We start from the raw sequence: 18,749 nt of genomic DNA on the forward strand, positions 1-18,749 counted from the left end.
TCTCTATCTCTCATCAACAGAGGCATTCTGATACGCTCCAAGAGCATTACACTTAATTCCATCCCAGCAAGTATAGGAGAAGCCCAAAGAGAAGCCATTTCAACTGTATTTTGGATTTTGAGTCCAAAATTTGGATATTTTGATTGAAGGTAAGTTTAGTTTGAATATTGGGTGATAAAATTTCATTTTATAAATGAAATTTGTGTTTTGATACTTTGATGGTGTTATACGAAAATTCTGAGGCTAAGATTTCTTTGTTTTTTAAACTTGTGGGAGGGAAAATGTTTTGTTTGGAAACGTTTTCGTGCCGTTTGCTAATTAATCAAAACTTGAAAAATTTTGTGCCCGTTTCTTATTAATAAAAAATTTAGAATTTTGTTTCTATATTTCTTACTCATTAAAAAAATTTTCCAATCCAAATAGATATATTTTGACCTTTTTTTCTTTAAATAAAAAAATGACCTAAATAAAAGAAATTTAAAATTGAAAATTTTCCAATCCAAAAAATGACTTTTTTAAAAAAAATTTTAACTACTACAGACTGTATTACAATACAGTATATGCCCATACATACTTTCAACCTATTGAAACATGAAACACAAAGAGTTAGAGATGCAGCGACAAACTTTCTAGTTACCATTCATTGAAAGTTAGGTCAAAAAGACAAAAAGCAATAGAAATTGTAACATGGAGAACTAAAAAAGAAGTTTTACTGGTACATGTCACATAGGCATTGCAATGCATTCTAAGGTTTTACCAAATGGGTTTACATGCCCACACATATAACACAATGCAAGAAAAGTTACAGCACATGATGATCTCTTATTCTTGAGAGGCATTGAGTCTACCAGAATCTGAGGAACACATCATCATGCCTTCCAAGCTTGAAAACCTACCTACATCAGATCTGCCTACAAAACCAACCATTCGAATTCAGTACAAACCGAAAGAGAACTTGTGCACAAATAACTTAGATGATCGATGACAAAAGACTAAATTTTTCGAAAATTCATCAGGTAATCTGATCTAAGACAATCCTAAATGATCCTACAGTAGAAAATTAGTGGGTGTGTAGCGTTGTTGAAAGACGAAGATCTTACCACGTCGACGGAATAAAAGATGGGGTTTGATTCTGGCAATGGCTCAGCAACTAAAATGTAATAGTAGCCCATGACCCCTGTATGCATCTGGACATTGCTATAATTTGATATAATAGTTAGCTTCTCCATTGGAGCAATCTTGACCGAGCCAGGTTGAGGGTAACAGGTTGACATTCCAACGAGGTAACCATCTTCATTTCCCGGTTCTGTTCCGTTTCCATATATTGGAAGTGAATTGCACAGAACCCGTCCATCCTATAGCATTGCAATAGATACACAAATCGTTAGGAAGAAAATGAGACATCATCTTTCACCTACCAAATTGTTCAACAAGAGTATTGTATTTCCTCCCTATGTTCATTTTGCTATATATATACTCTTAGGTTGCAAACATTCTCAAAACATTACAAATGTGTTGGGTGGAGGCCCGTGAAGGGGCAAATTCAGCAATTGGTAGCTAGGAGATTATTAGGTATAAGCCGGTAAAGGGCCAAGTCCAGCACCTGGCTCTCGAAAATGCTATGACAGTCTATAAAGAAATAAAGTAGCACCTTCCCTACTACCTATAGTTTTTAGCGTAGTAGTGAGCGTCTGACCCTAAAAAGTAATATCAGTCACGGGTTCGGATCGCAACAAGCCCAAAAAACTGGGCTTGGTGGCTAAGGGGATAAGTTGCATTACTGGTTGACAGGAAAAAAAAAATACCTCTCCAAAAAGAGTAGAGCCAACCCCTCCAATGTGTTGGTGAGCAACAGCATAGATGAGATCCCCACCCTTTGGCAAACTTACTGTTAAGCTTTTGGAATGAACACATTCATCAGTAGGCGTAGCAGCAGAACATGCCTCAACTTGGTATTCAATCTGAATAAAAGAGAGACCAAGGTAAATTAAAGTGAATAGACTACACTGTTGAAACATGGTTATTTAGGTAATGGAAAAAGAGCTTTAATATTTAGCAGAACAACTAACATAAAAAAGAATTGAAGGTGAACCTGGCAAAGGTGTCTTCCCGGGACAGAATCAGACATTTTCAAAGTATCAGTGACATCAAATATATAAATCTTGACAGGCACAATAGAGGGGTTCCAATCAACATAAGTCACAGTATACTTAAGGTAGAGCCCTCTCTTTTCACCCTGAAATCCTGGTTTCACCCTGCATTTCGCCCCATCATAGCAGCAATTAATGCCTCCAGGATAGTCACCTAGAGCTCTCCCTTCCTCATCTTTTGTCACATTATACAAATCACACCTACACTCAGCACAACCCAGCTTATTTTCTCCGGTGCCTCGTGTATCAATTGCATGTACATTAAGCATCCATCCTTCCTCTAATCCCGGGGGCGAATTCCCAACTTCGATTCCATATGGATCCGGGACACTTGAGTTTGTTTTCCTTGTCTCTGATCCCAGCCCAAAATATTGTGGAAGTTGAGCACAAACCCCTGAGTTCCCTACCATAAACGTTTGAGCTGCTGGTTCTACTACCTCATCTGATAAAAATTACTGTTATTAGAGATTTTCATATGATAAAATTTAGTTTTTACTATATTCTTATATTTAGTTGTTATCCCCTATAAATACTGGATTTTTTAACTAATGATATAAAATTATTCAATTTTATATTAGTTTTGATAAATGGTCAAATAGATCTTTAAATTTACCTTGAAAAGTCAATTACTTCTCAAAATTTTCTACAATTGTAACTAAACCTTCAAACTCATTAAAATCAATTAAATAGGTCCAATAAAAAAGAGACTAGGGTCCATGTGTTGCTTGGAGCCCATTAAAAAGTAATCGGCCTGGTCGATCAAATTTTTCGACCTGATCGCCTTCTTCGGAGAGGCGACCGCTCATTTCTTCTACGGTGATTGGCACCGATCACCAGTCAAAATGGTGTAGCAAAAATCTTAGTGATCTGCTATAACAAGTCACTAATCAGTGATGGGGCTGGGGTGGGGCTTACCTTTGCGTATCATGTATTTTCCAATAATCCAGTGATGGAGATAAGTTTGATGAAGTGGGATAGACTTCCCTTCCTCATCAACTACTTCTGCATCAAAACCTTTCACGGCAATATGACCTTTTGGAAAGTCCACACCAGTAAAGTATTTATTACAAACCGATCCAGGCTCCAGCTCAAATCTAGGTGATAGAAAGGTTTCCACTTTCATCCCATTATTCTTATCCATTCTTAGACTACGCTGTGAAGTGGGAGCAGCCATTGTCAACGCCAACATCATTGCTACCCAAAGCAACCAGCTGCCGCCCCACGCCATCTTTTCTTCCTAAAAAACAAATTAAAGTTACTTAGAAATCTACCATTGTGCATAAAGGAAAAGAAAAGAAAAGCTGAGTTACTTAGAAATGAGAAATGAGTGAAAATGCGAGAGCATATATACCCGATTTGGGAATTAATTCAACCAGCTAAAAGGTGTCTGAGAAATTGAGAGAAGAGTGAGAGATGCAAGAAGAACTTCAGTATAGCCTTTCTCCAGGATTGAGGATCGGAGGAGAAATTTATACATTTTCCGCTTTGAAACTGCAGGCGCGTGTAATGTAATTCTCACTTCTAAGTATACCATATTGCTACCATTGAAAATTTGAAATGCAAGCTCTGAGATTCGCAATAACAATTTAGAAAGCCGATGCATTGAATAAATAATTGCATCGTGAAATGCATGTATGATTTTTTTTTTTGTTCTGTCGGTGAAAAACGTTTGTATATTTTAATACAAGTCACTAATCTAGAAATTAAAGCATAGAAAAATATATAAAATTGCTTTGCACCTTTTCAGAGTCAATGTAAAGGAGACTCTTTTTTTCTAACATAGGAACTAGAGCTTCCCTTACTTAATTAGTTTTTTGAAAGAAGAAAAAAAAAAGAAGAAATTATAGCAAACAGCTAGCAGCTAGCACCTAATTTACCAAAACACATTTTTACAATTAGCTAATGGTATACCTTTAACTCAATCAGCTATCAGCTAACAGTCATTTATCAAATACAACTTAAAATTCAAAAAAAAATGCTCAAATCAACTTTTTTAGAGAGTTATTTTGCATATAATCAGTTATCACCTAACAACTAATTTATCAAATATATTTTTACAATCAACTAATCAAACTCACAACACAATTAACTAACAAGTATTTACCGAACACTCCCATACTGTATAATGTTTTTATTTTATTATCAATAGAATTAAGGTTGGAAGCCCACTAGCCCAATGTCATTTGATATCAATCATTATACCATAGACTATGATTCACTTTACAGACATAACGTTCATTTTTTAATACATTGAATGTTCATTTTTTGTGTACTGAATGTCTGAATGTCTGAATGTTCATTTTTTTAATATTCATTTTTATATATACTACCTAAAAATGATATTTCAGTATACTAAAAATAAATATTTATGCATAAGAGAAGTTTTCAGATTGTTTCATATAAACTTACTCTTCTAGATTACAAGTAAAGCAATGTTGACATCTATCTGTTGCAACTCAAGGTTAAAGTGTACCATTAAAGCCAAAATGACACAAAAAATCTTTCTTCAATATTGGAGAAAAGTGCATGTTTAATTAATTCTTTTTTTTTTTGTCCTGATTAACCCTTAGCAATAAGTTTGGTCTTGTACCTCTCAATGTCGCCTAATAAGTTTCTTTTGGCATTAAAGACCCATTTACAACTAATATCATTGACCGCATTAGGCAACTTTATGAGGTCCCAAACTCCATTGATTTTTATGGAATTCATTTGATCATCTATGGGTTCAAATTATAAATAAGATTGCTCAATTTGTGGCTTGTGAAAACATTTTGAGATATAGTAACTTGGAACCACTGAATGTCTTACTCGAGTATACCATTTTAACGTTAGACCACCAACACCTTTAGAATGTTGCGAAGAAACTATCTCTTTAGAAAATAGGAGCAATTCTTAAATTGGTTCGACCAATATCAATTTAAGAACTTGCAGTAGATCTTAAATCAGTTCATCCATTCATTTAGAAATTGGTTCAAGAAATTGCAATAGTTTTTGGATTGATTCATCTATTGACCGATTCTTAGTAGGGTGAGGAATCTCAATAGTGGGTTATACAATAGCATATGGGAATGAAGAGCCATTGCATACAAGTATAATCCCATTAGATGACATAGAAGGTCTGCTGAGAGTCATTATGACCGAAAACATGAACTAAATCCTTAAATCAATCTCTTCCACTAATCAAATCATCTCCCATCGAGAAACTTATTAGCGTTCCCGATTCTACAATACAAGTAGTATGTGATGGACATGAAACCTATAACCCTTAAAAATTGTATGAAGATTTTTATGCCCAGGCCTCCTGATTCTTTGCTCTTTGTTATAATCTGCCAATTAACCAAGTTACGCTTTCTAATTTTCCCTTGTATGTACATCCCTAGATGAATTTGCATATGCGTATCTCAATTTTGCAGCAAATACCTTTAGAAATGAGCATGGATTGCATGGTGTAGGAAGGGATTATGCTTAAAATCGCTTGTGCCAAAGCTTGCCTACCAGCAAAGGAAAGATATTTGGTTTTTCAACCCTCCAATCTCGCATTGACTCTCTCAATAATGCAAGAAAATGTTGTCTTGGTAACTCTACCATGAATAGAGGAACACCCAGATATTTGCCTAAGTCTTTTTTCACTGGAATACCATCTATATCATTATTATTATTATTATTATTATTATTATTATTATTATTATTATTATTATTTGCAGTCTCGTCATAAACTAGCTTGGAGAAAAATATTTGTGACTTTCGTATGTTTATTTCCTGGGCAAAGCTCTTATAAAAGGTTTTCAAACAATCTAAGATAATCATGATCTAATCAGTAGAAGCTTTAGAGAAGAGGATCATATCGTCGACAAAGAAGATGTGAGAAAGACATGGACCTCTTTAAGATAATTGAATCCCTTTCTAGCTGCCCCTATCATCTGCCTAACAAATGATGTGGCTAAGGTACAGGCCACATTTCATGTTTATTAAGTTACTATTATATGTTTATTAAATCACTAGTATAAATTCATTAGGTTACTACAAGGTTTGTAACATTTTTTTCTTCTAATTTACAAAGTATATCCTCTAAAATTTTCATTTTTTTACAGGTAAAATTTATTCAAGCTATCTAATATAAATGTTTCAAATAACCATTACCACTCAGATATTTATTTAAGAAAACAATGAAATATGATATACAAATATTATACTTATTATTATTTTTTACTGCAAAATTCATCCATGTATGATAAAAATAAAAGTATACATATTCACTTATAATATTATTTATTTAATCATAATATAATATTTATAACAAATTAATTTAGTAAATCATTATAAATTAATTATTATAAATATATCTTATCATTGCTGGTAAATTAGTACTAGTTTGATTTATTATTTAAAAGAGTTAATTCCACCAGAGGTCCCTTGTCTTTGGTGGCAATTCCAAATTTAGTCCCAGACTATCATTTTTGCCATTTAACATCCCAGGCAATTAGTTTTTGGACACTTTTAGTCCTTCCCATGACTTTTCCTATTTTTAGTAAGGGCATTTTTGTCTCTGTATATTTTTCTTTTGTTATTTTTTCCGGTTTCAACCAATTTAATTGGTTTAGGAATTTACTAAAAATCGATTGAATATTCTGGTTACTAAAAATCAGTTACCTAAAGTCATAAACCAATTAAATCGGTTGAAATCGGAAAAAAAAAAAAATAACAAAAGAACAATATGAAGACACAAAAATGCCCTTACTAAAAATAGGAAAAGTCATGAGAAGAACTAAAAGTGTCCAAAAACTAATAGTATGGGATGTTAAATGACAAAAACGATAGTCTGGGACGAAATTTGGAATTGCCACAAAAAAACAAGGGACCGAATTAACTCTATTTAAAAGACAGGGAGGACTTCGACTCACTATTACAAACATACAGTCCTCCATTCTCTTCGCCAAAAACCAAAACTTAACCAGCAGATAAAGAAAACGAAAAGTGTTGTAAAAGCTCACAAAAGCTGAAGAGGAGAAATTATGAATAAGAAAGAAAGAGCAAGGGAGAGAAGAGAGAAGAGACGCCAAGAGATTTGTCTTCTCCGCTCCATTCCCTATTCAGATCATCAAAGGTACAAAAGAAATTCCCAAAGATTCAATCTTTATATCATTTATCCATTTTTTAAAAATTCAATTCACTTTATGTGATGGTAAATATCAGTTCACCCAGAAAAATTACCACTTGAACTCGGGAGGAGAAGTGTGTTCTTGAAATTGTTCCATTTTGTTCCAAAATTGATTGAAAATGCTAAGCATGTGTAGAATTTAAGTGTTTAATTTATGTAGGGTAATCAGATGTTTATCAATTTCAGAGTGATAGTAAAGTGTAGAAAGTGCCATTTAGTTGAAGCCAATTCTGTTGAATGTGATTGCCAATATACACAAGAGGGTTTTAATCTTCTCTTTTGTTGGAAGGGCAAAGGAAGTAAATAGTTTAGATATGGGGTTCTCTAAACCAAACTGGATTTTGAGCTATAACAAAACTTGAAATTATATTTTAGCTTGAGCTTTGGATTAATGGCTGTTGATGCCACATTGACACTGTATTTTTGTGTCTATTTGTTCTTGGGACATATTAATGTCATGGCACCTAATTTTTGCTCATATCTTTTTTACCTATGCGGAAAGGAGAAAACTGGCCTCTAATTTTTATCTGTTGTTCGTTTAAAAAATTTAGATAGTTTTCCTTAGAGTGACATGTATGGGTTTTGCAACATACTCGAGAAATTTATTAGTGCCTGAACGTTGAAAAATCAAACAGCATGATTCAATGTGGAAAAGGTTTCATTTTGTAAACAGTTTAGAGCTCCACGTTGGCTTATTGGTAATATTGAATTGCCTCTATGAGCAATGAAAATTCATTGTTTGGCCCCTTTCTTTCCTTCCTTTTCCACTTTCTTGGGACAATGTGTCATGAGTACCAGAGCCAGACTATTCTTCAGAAACTGTAAATCCATTTTATTAATGGCAACTTTCTTGGCTATTTTGGTTTTCTTATTGAGTTGATCACAAATTCATGAAGAATAATTTTGCAGATTTGCAATTAATATGGTCATTATAGGGCACTTGGTTCTTGTGTTGTACTAGGTTTGGGGACGGTTGATGTGAGTAACCTCACTTTTATTTTCCAGAGATATTCTTTTCTGGGCTTAAACCCATGGCCTGATTGGCAAGAACTGTGCACTTGAATACTCCGCCAAATCATAAACACAGTTCATATTTGGACAAAGAAACAGGATAGATGGATGACATCCTTAAGGTTATTCTTTAACAAAAATTGATCAAAGCCATGAAAATTATTTAATTTATTTATGCAACTATTATTACAGCTTTTTGGTGTATATAAGATGGTGTGATATTCCTGATTATGTTCATGTCTATTGAATATTAGTGCATTTCACATTTTAATTTACAATAATTGTCTACATATGGCATTTCTTTATCTTACTTTGATCATAGTTAGAATTTTCAAGTAGCCACTAGCCCTTGAAGAAAAATTCAGAAAGTAATATGCTCCTTCTACTGAAAGATATATTGTGGTAGTCTGGTAGATCACCAATATGGGCGATATATTATGAGTTTTGGTTGGAGAACAACCATAGTACTTTCCATTCAAATGAATAATGGACGCATATGCTGATTTATGTTCAGATGGTGGACATCAGACACAGTCGCAGTTGTGACTGGTGGAAATAGAGGAATCGGATTTGAGATCGCACACCAGCTTGGGATGCATGGGTTAACAGTCATTCTTACTTCACGGGACACGAGTGTAGGTGAAGAAGCAGCAAAAGTCATGCGAGAAGGGGGCTTGAAAGTGGCGTTCCATCAACTGGATATTGTGGATCCTTCGTCAATAGAGTCATTTTCTACTTGGCTAAATGAACAATTTGGTGGTTTAGACATACTGGTATGATATTTTGTCCTCTTAATAGGGGGGGGGGATATGTTGCGATTCTTTCTAGTCAATGCTTAATGCTATGTTGTATTATCTGTATATTTCCTTTTCTTGTATTTTCAGTCAAGTATTCACTAACGCCTAGTAAACACGTAGATAAACAATGCTGGAGTCAATTTCAATCTTGGCTCAGAAAACTCTGTGGAACACGCAGAAACAGTTATCAAGACAAACTATTATGGCACAAAAAATATGATCAAAGCCATAATACCATTAGTGAGGCTTTCAACTTCAGGTGGTCGAGTTGTTAATGTGAGCTCACGATTAGGAAGACTGAATGGAAGGCGAAATGTAAGGCTCAAATTTTGCAATTCCTGATAATGCTAAGTTTTGTTAGAAATTTTGTTTTACCCATGAACTAACTTTGCTTGATATTCCTTAGAACATGCATTTTCAGCCGTCTTAGTTAAAGCTTAAAGCATTCTTGATTTTTCCAGAGAATTGGAGATGTTGAATTGAGACACAAACTGGAGGACATAGAATCGCTATCAGAGGAACTTATTGACCGGACTTTGAACACATTCCTAGAACAAGTAAAAGACGGGACTTGGGAATCTCATGGATGGCCTCAAAATTTTACCGACTACTCACTGTCAAAACTCGCGGTAAATGCTTTCACTAGGCTAATGGCGCGAGAACTTTCAGACCGCCCTGACGGTCAGAAGATATATATGAACTGCTATTGCCCAGGTTGGGTGAAGACTGCCATGACGGGTTGGGCGGGGAATCTTCCTCCCGAAGAGGCAGCCGATACTGCAGTCTGGTTGGCGCTGCATCCCGACCTATCTGTGAGCGGTAAGTTTTTCGCCGAGAGACGAGAGATCAATTTCTGAGGCAGGATGTGAGGGCTGATTGGAGATTTTGATCAAGAGATGGAAGGAAAGCTGCTGCCTTGTGATCTATATTGCTTATCTACTCTGCTGTCCCAAAAGATTATTTGTTAAAAAACAAAAGGCTTATTGGTTTTATGACTATGGGGTAGTTAGTCGGCAGGCCAACATAACCGAATGGATGAGAAAATATAGATAATTGAAAGGGAAAAACAAAGAAGACGCGATGTGTTTTTTTATGTGGAAATCGAATTGTGAAAATCACGAGCCTTTTCAGGCAATGCCAAGCCAAAATTCACTATCCTTATAGGTAGTTTTGTACATGAGCAAGTCGTATCTCTATTAACATTTTTCCGCCTTTTTTGATAAAGTTATTTGTATGTCTTTGCCTTCACTTGCCAATAACATTTAATAAGCCATGGTGTCTTTGTGCATATATACAATTTTTTGACCAACTATAACTCTCTAGATTTGAGAACTAGATGAAAAATCATTGGCCATTGTTGTTCTTCTCATCCAAAAATGAAGATGCAATTACGTTCGAAAATAGTTGTCTAAGACGGCAAAAAATAATTACAAAAATCTGTGCCCCCATGCAGGATCGAACTACAGACCTTCAGTTTACAAGACTGACGCTCTACCACTGAGCTATAGGGGCTTGTTGAGTCGATGTCAAGTATATTTACTATTAGTATGTACCATTATTAAGCGAAGATGAATGGAAAAGAATTTAAATTATTAAACATAATTCACTGATATTTAAGTTTTCAATTACAAATCTCTTATTCTTCAATTCACTTTTGGAATTACTCAAATATTTTATTAATGTGTGATACTTATCTTAGTTATTGTATCTCTGGGATAAATGAAAGATTATGCGTTCCTTGAATTAACGAAGGGTCAAGTTTATTTCCTATATATAAGATCTTATATTTCATTTGTGAGATACAATTCACTTACACCTGTAATACATTTTACTTGCATTTGCAATACATTTTACTTGCACTTGTGCAAGTAATTTACTTTGTTAACATTCATGCACATGGGTGCAACCTATGTGCACCTAGTTATAACATTAAGTGCACTTAGTATTGATGCTCAGTGTACAATTTACTTGCACTTGTAATACATTTTACTTGCACGTGTGCACCTATTTTCACTTATAAGTGCAAGTAATTTACCTTGTTAACATTTATGTACCTGGGTGCACCTAGGTGCATCTAGTTATAACATTACGTGCACCTAGTTATAACATTACGTGCACCTAGTTATAACATTAAGTGCAACTACATCCTGGACACGTGACGCGCTGCGATTCGTCCGCATTTCTCTGCTGGGCGACCAGTACACACCTGAACGTCTATAAATTATCACTAAAAGATCTTTTCTCTTCTCTTCATATTCTCTCTGTTGTTTTATTATTACATAATAACAAAATATTGTATTCTTAACTCTAAATTTTTTTTTTACTACGCAACATATAAGCACCTTTAAATGGAGTAAAAAAGAGGTACCATTTAAAATAATTATTAAGCACAAATCTTATACCACTTGTTGGAGTTAGTCAAAATGTGTCGATATGACATGCAAATACAAGTTTATTAAAATGCACTAAAGTCTAAAACAACTAAACAAACTTAATACAAAATTTAGATTAAAAAAAAACTAAATAATAATAATAATATGACAGGAAAACTCAAGTTCGCCTGCTAAAATGTGTCTCATTTAGGCCGCTTCCTTACAAGTCACTAAATTCTTAACGCAACTTGCGCGGTTGAACCAACCTCTTTTTACCACTCTAATAACAATTTAATTTTTTAAGATATAGATATCAAATGCAACACTTTTATTTTTTTTTAAATGTGCACATTCATCGTTTTTAATTAAAAAATAATAACATATCAGTTTTTTTGGGTACATATATTATTTCCTTTTCAAAACAATAACATATAAGTTTTTTTTTTAATTTTTAATTAATATAATATTCCTCTATTATAAAATATTAAATATCGATAATTTTGCAGAAACCGGGTACACCATAAATCGAGTATAAAAGTGAAAAATCTAAAATGACAACTCAAGTAAATAATAATGTTACTGCTAGGAATCGAATCTTAGTGTATGAGTTAAAGGTTAGGACCATAAATCACTCAATTAGGAAAGTTATTATAAATCAATATAATGTGAATCTCGATTCATGATATAATTTGGTGGATCACATATGAATATTATGTAACAAGTTTTAAGGGAATAATATTGCGTAAAAGAACTTACAAAATGTTAGTTCTTGGCACTTTGGCAGGGTGCGGTTACAGAATTGGCCCATTTTTATAAGCGGATAGAGAAAGGCCACGCAACGACAACTTCGACTATAAAGCATAAACCTCAACTTCTCCGACCTGTAAACTCCTTTGAGGAAAGAAAGAAAAACAATGGCGAGCACGAGAAGGTCTCTTGTATCCTCCTTCGCTCGAATTCGAATTCTCCTTAATCCCAGAAATCAAACATCTTATCCCATTTCACCGATCCCCTCCCACAGTCATTACAGGTATCAAATCCATTATTTTCTCAACCAGCTTGAGAATACTTTCCAATTTGTGCTGTTCATAGTAATTTTTCTGTTTTTATCAGGCCGCTTTTGGGTTCTTTCTCGCGATTGTGCTCTTCTAACCTTGGTATCGATCTCTCCGATGAAGAAGCCAAAAGGCGGTTAGTCAACAGGTGTCTTATTTTGGTTACTTTTTGTTTAATCTTGAACATTCTGATTTTTAAGGTTGTTGTTTTAGTGGGGGTTTTTTCTTGTGTTTGTAGGCTTTTATATAGGAGCAAACAAAGAGGGTACCTTGAGCTGGACCTCATTCTGGGCAAATGGGTGGAGGATCATATCCATTCCATGGATGAAAATGGAATTAAGGCTCTTGTTCATGTTCTTGATGTGGTAATTTTTATTATATTCAAAATTTCTCTTTTTACTCTTGTGTTCGAGTGTTTCTGTTTCTCCTATAATCTGTGTGGCATTCTAGCATAGTTTTTACATATATCTGCATTTCATGTTTGATTCTTGCGTGTTAGTTCAAGAGTAATCCGAGTATATCGTCTCCACTTTTCCCACTCAGGACTAGGAGTTGTTAGATTGTTATAATTCCCAAATTAGTCAACTACATATGTTAGATGGTTAGTTGGTTAGTTGAGTACACGATTAGATAAATATAGATGATGAGTAGCCAAAGCAGACAAAGAAAACCACTCAGCCCAGTTGAGTGCCAACTCGGCTGAGTTAGGCGCTCAACACGGCGCCTAGTCGGCCAGTTAGTCAGTTGGCAGACTAAAAGTCGCCTAGGGCTGAAATCGCCTCAGCCTAGGGGCGCCTAGGCTGATTTTTACAACAATGATGTATGGTCAACACAACCTGTCTTAAAATGTTATTGGAGGAATTCAGTATAACTGTACAAGTTTATGACAAATTCCTACTGGAAATATGTAGTCAAATGAATTTTCTGAAAGTTCGTTTAGGGAACTGTCAAGAAATTGTGACTTGGCTGGTGTTTGTCACAAGCATGGTGTCAACACCGGACCAAATGATGGAAACTCAATAGTTGTTGGATCAGAAGCATTTAATCTGATCTTTAGGTGCTGTTCGGGAATGATACATTGCGAATGGCAATGTAATTAGGTAATGCGGATAATTAGAATGTATTGTTGTATGGACCATGACTGGTTTTTTTAATGAATCCACGGAACATTTGAGGTATTTCTGTTGTTTCAGAGACACAAAAACGTTGATTTCTAGTGACAGGAGATTGTTGTTATACATTTCAAGTTTCAAGAGAAATTCTTTCTTGGATCTTCCATACTTAAGGCGTGGGGTTCTTATCTAAGCGTATTTCATTTTAACACGAGACTGTCACCTAGCATTGCCTTTCTATGTACAAGTCCGAGAGATCAACCCAGTTTTGGTTTGTGCTCTTGACACGAACAAACTCAAACTAAGAACCTATTGGCCATACAAAACAGGCATTAATAGAGCTATTTTGTCCGCTGGCAAATTGAACAAATTTATTCAAGTTGATTTCTTCTCGTGATTGCAGGAGAATCCTGATCTGTGGAAGTGGCTGACGGGTCAGGAGCCAGCCCCAGATGCAATAAGAACCAATCCCGTGAGGAATCAAACAGACTTGTGCAAATACGATTTGTCATTCTTGAACCCTTTAACTGTTATCTAACTGTGTTGCGTTTTGCTCTAGGTGTTTACTTCTGTCCACAGGAAGATCATGAATAACCTTGACAAACACGCTGCTCCCGAGACCCGAGCAACTACCGGGCAGTCGTGGGTGAGAGGTTGGGACGATTTCAAGAGAGGGCGAGACAGCCCTATAGCCGGGAACCAGTAGCCTTGTCTAAGACAAGTGTTGAACGAAACTCGGATAACATATAGATAAATAACCATGAAGTGAATGGCTGTATTAAAATGTTGTGTAGATTTAGCTCAAAGTACAAATAAAACCTTAGCAATAATCCGTTGGGTGTGAAACTATGAAATCTTATGGCTCATATGGCTCTGAGCATATGACACCAGATTCAATATATATATGAATCTTCTGTTCTGTTTGCATAATTTCAATTCTGTGATTCTATTACATATGTGCAGGCCCAATAGTCATATGGAGTAGTTTAGAATAGACATTGAGAACTTAGTCCTTGTTCATTGATTTAAACAGATTTAAGATGTGTTTGGTTCATAGGTTTACACACTAGGGATGGAATCAAAATCATAGTTAGTATTTGGTCGACAATTTTTAAAACCAACTATAGAATTGATTACCTCTCCAATTAAAAATTGTATTCCCTATTTAAAAATTGGTGATCATTCTATCTTATTGGTAACATAATTTTTAAGTTTGGATTAATACTTTTAGATTTTTGTTTTTTGTTCATACTGATGCTTTGGATGTTGTTATATTAGGGTCAATTGCCTTAATTTTTTGTTTTTGTATTTTTAAAACATTTATTTTCATTATAGTGTCTTACACAACCAAACATCAATATTAGTAATCATTCTAATTCCACCCTACTACTAAATATAAAACATGCAAAATACTTTCACCAAAACCAATTATCATTACTAAGTATTTGATTCCTATCTCGATTTCGATTTGCATGTACTAACCAAACACACCCTTAGTATTTTAATTGTCCATTATATTGTACTTTCAACCTCTGATATTATATAATTATCAAATTCAGTTAACAAATTCTTTTTTTTTTTTAATGTTATTTTTATCATTTAAAATTAATATTTATGATTAAAGTTTCATTTTATCTATGTTAACTTTATTTTTAATATTGAATATTGATTTTAAATGATAAAAATAATATCATATATTAATAGAGTTTGACGATTATATAATTCTATGGACTATAAAAGCGTAACATTTTAAATAATTACGTAACTAAGTTTGTTTAAATTAAGGGAAAATGACACTTTTTCCCTCTATGTTATGTGTTTATAGCACTTTTCCCCCCTATGTTATTAAAGTGACAGTTTTTCCCCCTCAGTTATTTTAAAAGTGGTAGTTTTCTCACCTGTAATGTTAAATTGACATTTTTGCCCTTAAAAATAACTATTTCATTTATTTTTATTCTCTAACCAATTATTACTAATATGTAGGGAAGATTACGGCTCGATACGAACCTAATCGAACATTGGAGCAATTGAACTTAAATAGTATAGACGGTTACGGTTACGATTCAACACCGAAAAAAGTAAAATAAAATAATTTTTGAATTTAGACTATTTTTAAATAAGTAATAAAATTATAAAAATAAATAAATACATTTTGATTGGCGGTTCAAAATCGAAATTGGAACCGAACCGTACCGATTTATCAAAATAAGTGTTTGATCATTTTCACTATATATGACTGTGGTTAAGTTCCGGTTCACGGTTCAACAATTACTTAATTTTATTTTTTCGGTTCTGAATCGTAACCAGAATCGTCCATACTATTTCGGTATGATTGCTACAGTGTTTGGTTAGGTTCGAACCGAATCGTGATCATCCATACATATAAGTAATAATTTGTTGGAGAAAAAAATAAATGGAATAATTATTTTTAAGGGTAACAATGTCAATTTAACATTTTAGGGGAAAAAACTGCCACTTTAATAACACATGGGGAAAAAGTACTATATGCACATAACATAGGGAGAAAAAGTGTCATTTTCCCTTAAATTAATTTACATAAACAAATTTCCAAAGCTGAAACAATTCAGGGCTAAAACCGTTTTCCCTAAATTGAATTTAAAAATTGTCAAATGAGAACATAAAATAAATTAGAAATACAAAAATCAAAATTTAAGAAATACTGTAATTTATTTACTAAGAAAATGAATGCTTTGAATTTAAGAAAAGAGATGCTGAAAAGAAAAATGAAAAAGGAAAAAGAAAAATAAAAAATGAAAAGCGACGCTGTTCAGTTATTTTACAGAATCTCAAACGCCCCGTTGGTCGCTACTACTCCGGATACCTACCGCCGGCGACTCCGCCACTGATCACCGTCACTGCAACTCAGGTCCATCTCCTCTATCTAGATTATCTACACGCATACATACATGCACATAACACGAGACTATTTTGTATTGCAATTTTGTTATTGTAAGAGATTCTGGGATTTTGATTGTTCACAATAAAGATACCTAACGGCGGTCCCTCGTCACGGTGATTTAGAAACTGCGACGAAACGTCGAAATTGAAGTGATGAGCTGTGTTTAAGTGTTGAGACCAATGAGATTTCGCAGACAAATAGCGCTTTTAGCAGGGTTTGCGCTTTGTTTACCGTGGCGGATTTGGGATTCATGACATTGTTGATTGAGATTTGTGAATGGTTTCGCTTATCTGCTAGTTAGTGTATGAGTGTAGGCTTAGCAGGAGAATTCTCTTGGCTGTATGTGCTACCATAGGCTGTTCTTATTTCATCTAGACATCTGCATAGTATTTGTTTAGCTTGATCCGCATACTTGCCTGATTCAAGTATTAAATTTCAAATCATTGATTATGATAATATTGTTGTGAAGAAATTAGCAGTGGATTAAGTATGGGAAGTGTCTTCAAAGTTCTGGTTATTGATTAGAAACAAATTGGGTGCTGTTCTTGGGCTAAATTTGAATGTTATGCCATAGGATTACAAAAGTTAAATATCGGATATCGTAAATGGTTTTATCATGACATGATTTTGTGTTTTATAAGTCTTATTGGGCAAGCATGAAGTGCATACTAATTTCCTGAATGCAGGAGAAAACTAATGGTTGCTTCTTTTGTTTTCAGTACTGGAGAACAACTGAATTAGTTTTCACTGGTAAAGTTGAAATATGGTAAGAAGGATTTGAATTGTAGATTTGTAGTTGAATTATTCCAACCGACCTTTTTAGATACTGATATCTTGATTTGTTGGATTTTCAGTCTGCACTTTTCAATTTCCATTCTTTTCTCACGGTAGTACTATTAGGGATCTGTGCATGCACATATTTGAAGATGCACTTTCCAGCAATTCTTGAGCAGAGAACTGGGTAAGTCTTCTTCAATTGTAATTTTTGTTAGGTTGTTGATGATGAATTTCAAGATTGTTAAACTGTGAGGCTCTTATTATATATCCTCTCACATGGAGAAAGTTCCCCGTATGTGTGCTACAAAATTTTCCCCAATTTCATTTCTTAGTTTTGTGCCTGACAAGAAATAAAATATGTCAGGTTTCGTGGATTCTTCTGGAAGGCAGCTAGGATAGGTAAGATCGTACCATCATATTCATAGTGCTTCTCTTAAAAGAATTGCCAATATAAAAAATATAATAGCAGCAATATGTGCATCTTTCTTATTTAGTTGCATTCCTGACTTGCTTTTAGTATGAAAAGGGAAAGAACCAAACTTAGTTAGGTTAAACAGCAATGTGTTGCTCCGTGATGGAACAAGTATTTGGATCTGTCTGGTTTAGTTGAATTGGTAACTTGCTTTTAGTATGAAATGGAAAGGAGTGAAACTTAGGGAGGTATGGTGCTGAAGAATTGCTAGGGATGAATTGAGTATCCAGAGTTAGAACTTAGAAGCATAGAAAATTGAACAGCCACAGCCTTGCATGGTTATGCTGTTTCCTTTCCATATTTCTCTGTTTTAATGTATTTAGTTTCTTTTTGAAAGTTCTCTTGGGGAAGTAGGAGGGGGCACCTACATAAATCATCATTACTAAATTCATTCACCTTGCCAAAAGGTAGAGAAAGGAAATTTCCCATTATAGCTGCTGCTCAAAGAGTATATTAAAAAAAGAAAATTCACTGTTTTAAAGGGAAACTAACTTTAATATTTTAGGTTTGTTCACTTTTTACTTTGTGAACTGGCCAACTAGGTTTAACAATTTGGACCAATTATGCGATTTGGGCTTATCCTCTATACAATTATTTGGATTAGATTAAAATACTTTTTTACTCTGAAATCCTGGATTCCTGGGGGATCTCAACCCAATATATATAAACTGGCAATTTATATCGTGGACCAGGGTGCACCCGTAGGTCATTTTAATTAAGGTTTTTTTTTTTTTTTTTTGGGAATTATGTTTCCCGTTTCGACCGTTAACTTCTAAAAAAAAATTGCGTTGTTCAGATTGGCGTTTTTAGTTCGCGTTGATGCAAATAAATGAATTCGTATGTGATATTCATTGATTGAATTATCTGAGAATAGTTATAGGAATGTTTTCGAAACAACTAGATGATTCGAATGTTAGGAGGATGA

At 34.2% G+C, this 18,749-nt stretch overlaps 3 protein-coding genes and 1 non-coding gene across 5 annotated transcripts; 2 read left to right on the top strand and 2 right to left on the bottom strand.

Annotated features, from left to right (window-relative positions):
* Positions 1–613: 613 nt before the first annotated feature.
* LOC115997538 lies at positions 614–3,708 on the bottom strand. Its single transcript, XM_031237110.1, has 6 exons — positions 3,502–3,708; positions 3,066–3,387; positions 2,093–2,592; positions 1,806–1,961; positions 1,101–1,355; positions 614–911 (listed from the first exon to the last, which is right to left on the bottom strand). The coding sequence occupies exons 2-6, from the start codon at positions 3,376–3,378 to the stop codon at positions 897–899; spliced, it is 1,239 nt and encodes a 412-aa protein (XP_031092970.1). The 5' UTR covers positions 3,379–3,387; positions 3,502–3,708; the 3' UTR covers positions 614–896.
* A 3,365-nt stretch (positions 3,709–7,073) lies between these two features.
* LOC115996318 (carbonyl reductase [NADPH] 1-like) lies at positions 7,074–10,364 on the top strand. The gene is made up of 4 exons (XM_031235520.1): positions 7,074–7,254; positions 8,834–9,092; positions 9,237–9,431; positions 9,578–10,364. The coding sequence occupies exons 1-4, from the start codon at positions 7,163–7,165 to the stop codon at positions 9,971–9,973; spliced, it is 942 nt and encodes a 313-aa protein (XP_031091380.1). The 5' UTR covers positions 7,074–7,162; the 3' UTR covers positions 9,974–10,364.
* A 192-nt stretch (positions 10,365–10,556) lies between these two features.
* Positions 10,557–10,628, bottom strand: TRNAT-UGU. Its single transcript has one exon. It is a non-coding gene; the product is annotated as a tRNA-Thr (tRNA).
* A 1,684-nt stretch (positions 10,629–12,312) lies between these two features.
* On the top strand, positions 12,313–14,591 carry LOC115996254 (succinate dehydrogenase assembly factor 2, mitochondrial-like). Of its 2 annotated transcripts, none has more exons than XM_031235420.1 (5): positions 12,313–12,518; positions 12,602–12,679; positions 12,782–12,908; positions 14,059–14,127; positions 14,215–14,591. In XM_031235420.1, exons 1-5 carry the CDS (start codon positions 12,403–12,405, stop codon positions 14,359–14,361), a joined length of 537 nt encoding a protein of 178 aa, XP_031091280.1. In that variant the 5' UTR covers positions 12,313–12,402; the 3' UTR covers positions 14,362–14,591. The 2 variants fall into 2 exon arrangements, with proteins under 2 accessions (XP_031091280.1, XP_031091279.1); XM_031235419.1 differs by having other exon boundaries at positions 12,316–12,518; positions 12,602–12,691.
* Positions 14,592–18,749: the final 4,158 nt, after the last annotated feature.

The sequence above is a fragment of the Ipomoea triloba genome, chromosome 11, assembly GCF_003576645.1.
Source record: "Ipomoea triloba cultivar NCNSP0323 chromosome 11, ASM357664v1".
NCBI lineage: Eukaryota > Viridiplantae > Streptophyta > Magnoliopsida > Solanales > Convolvulaceae > Ipomoea > Ipomoea triloba.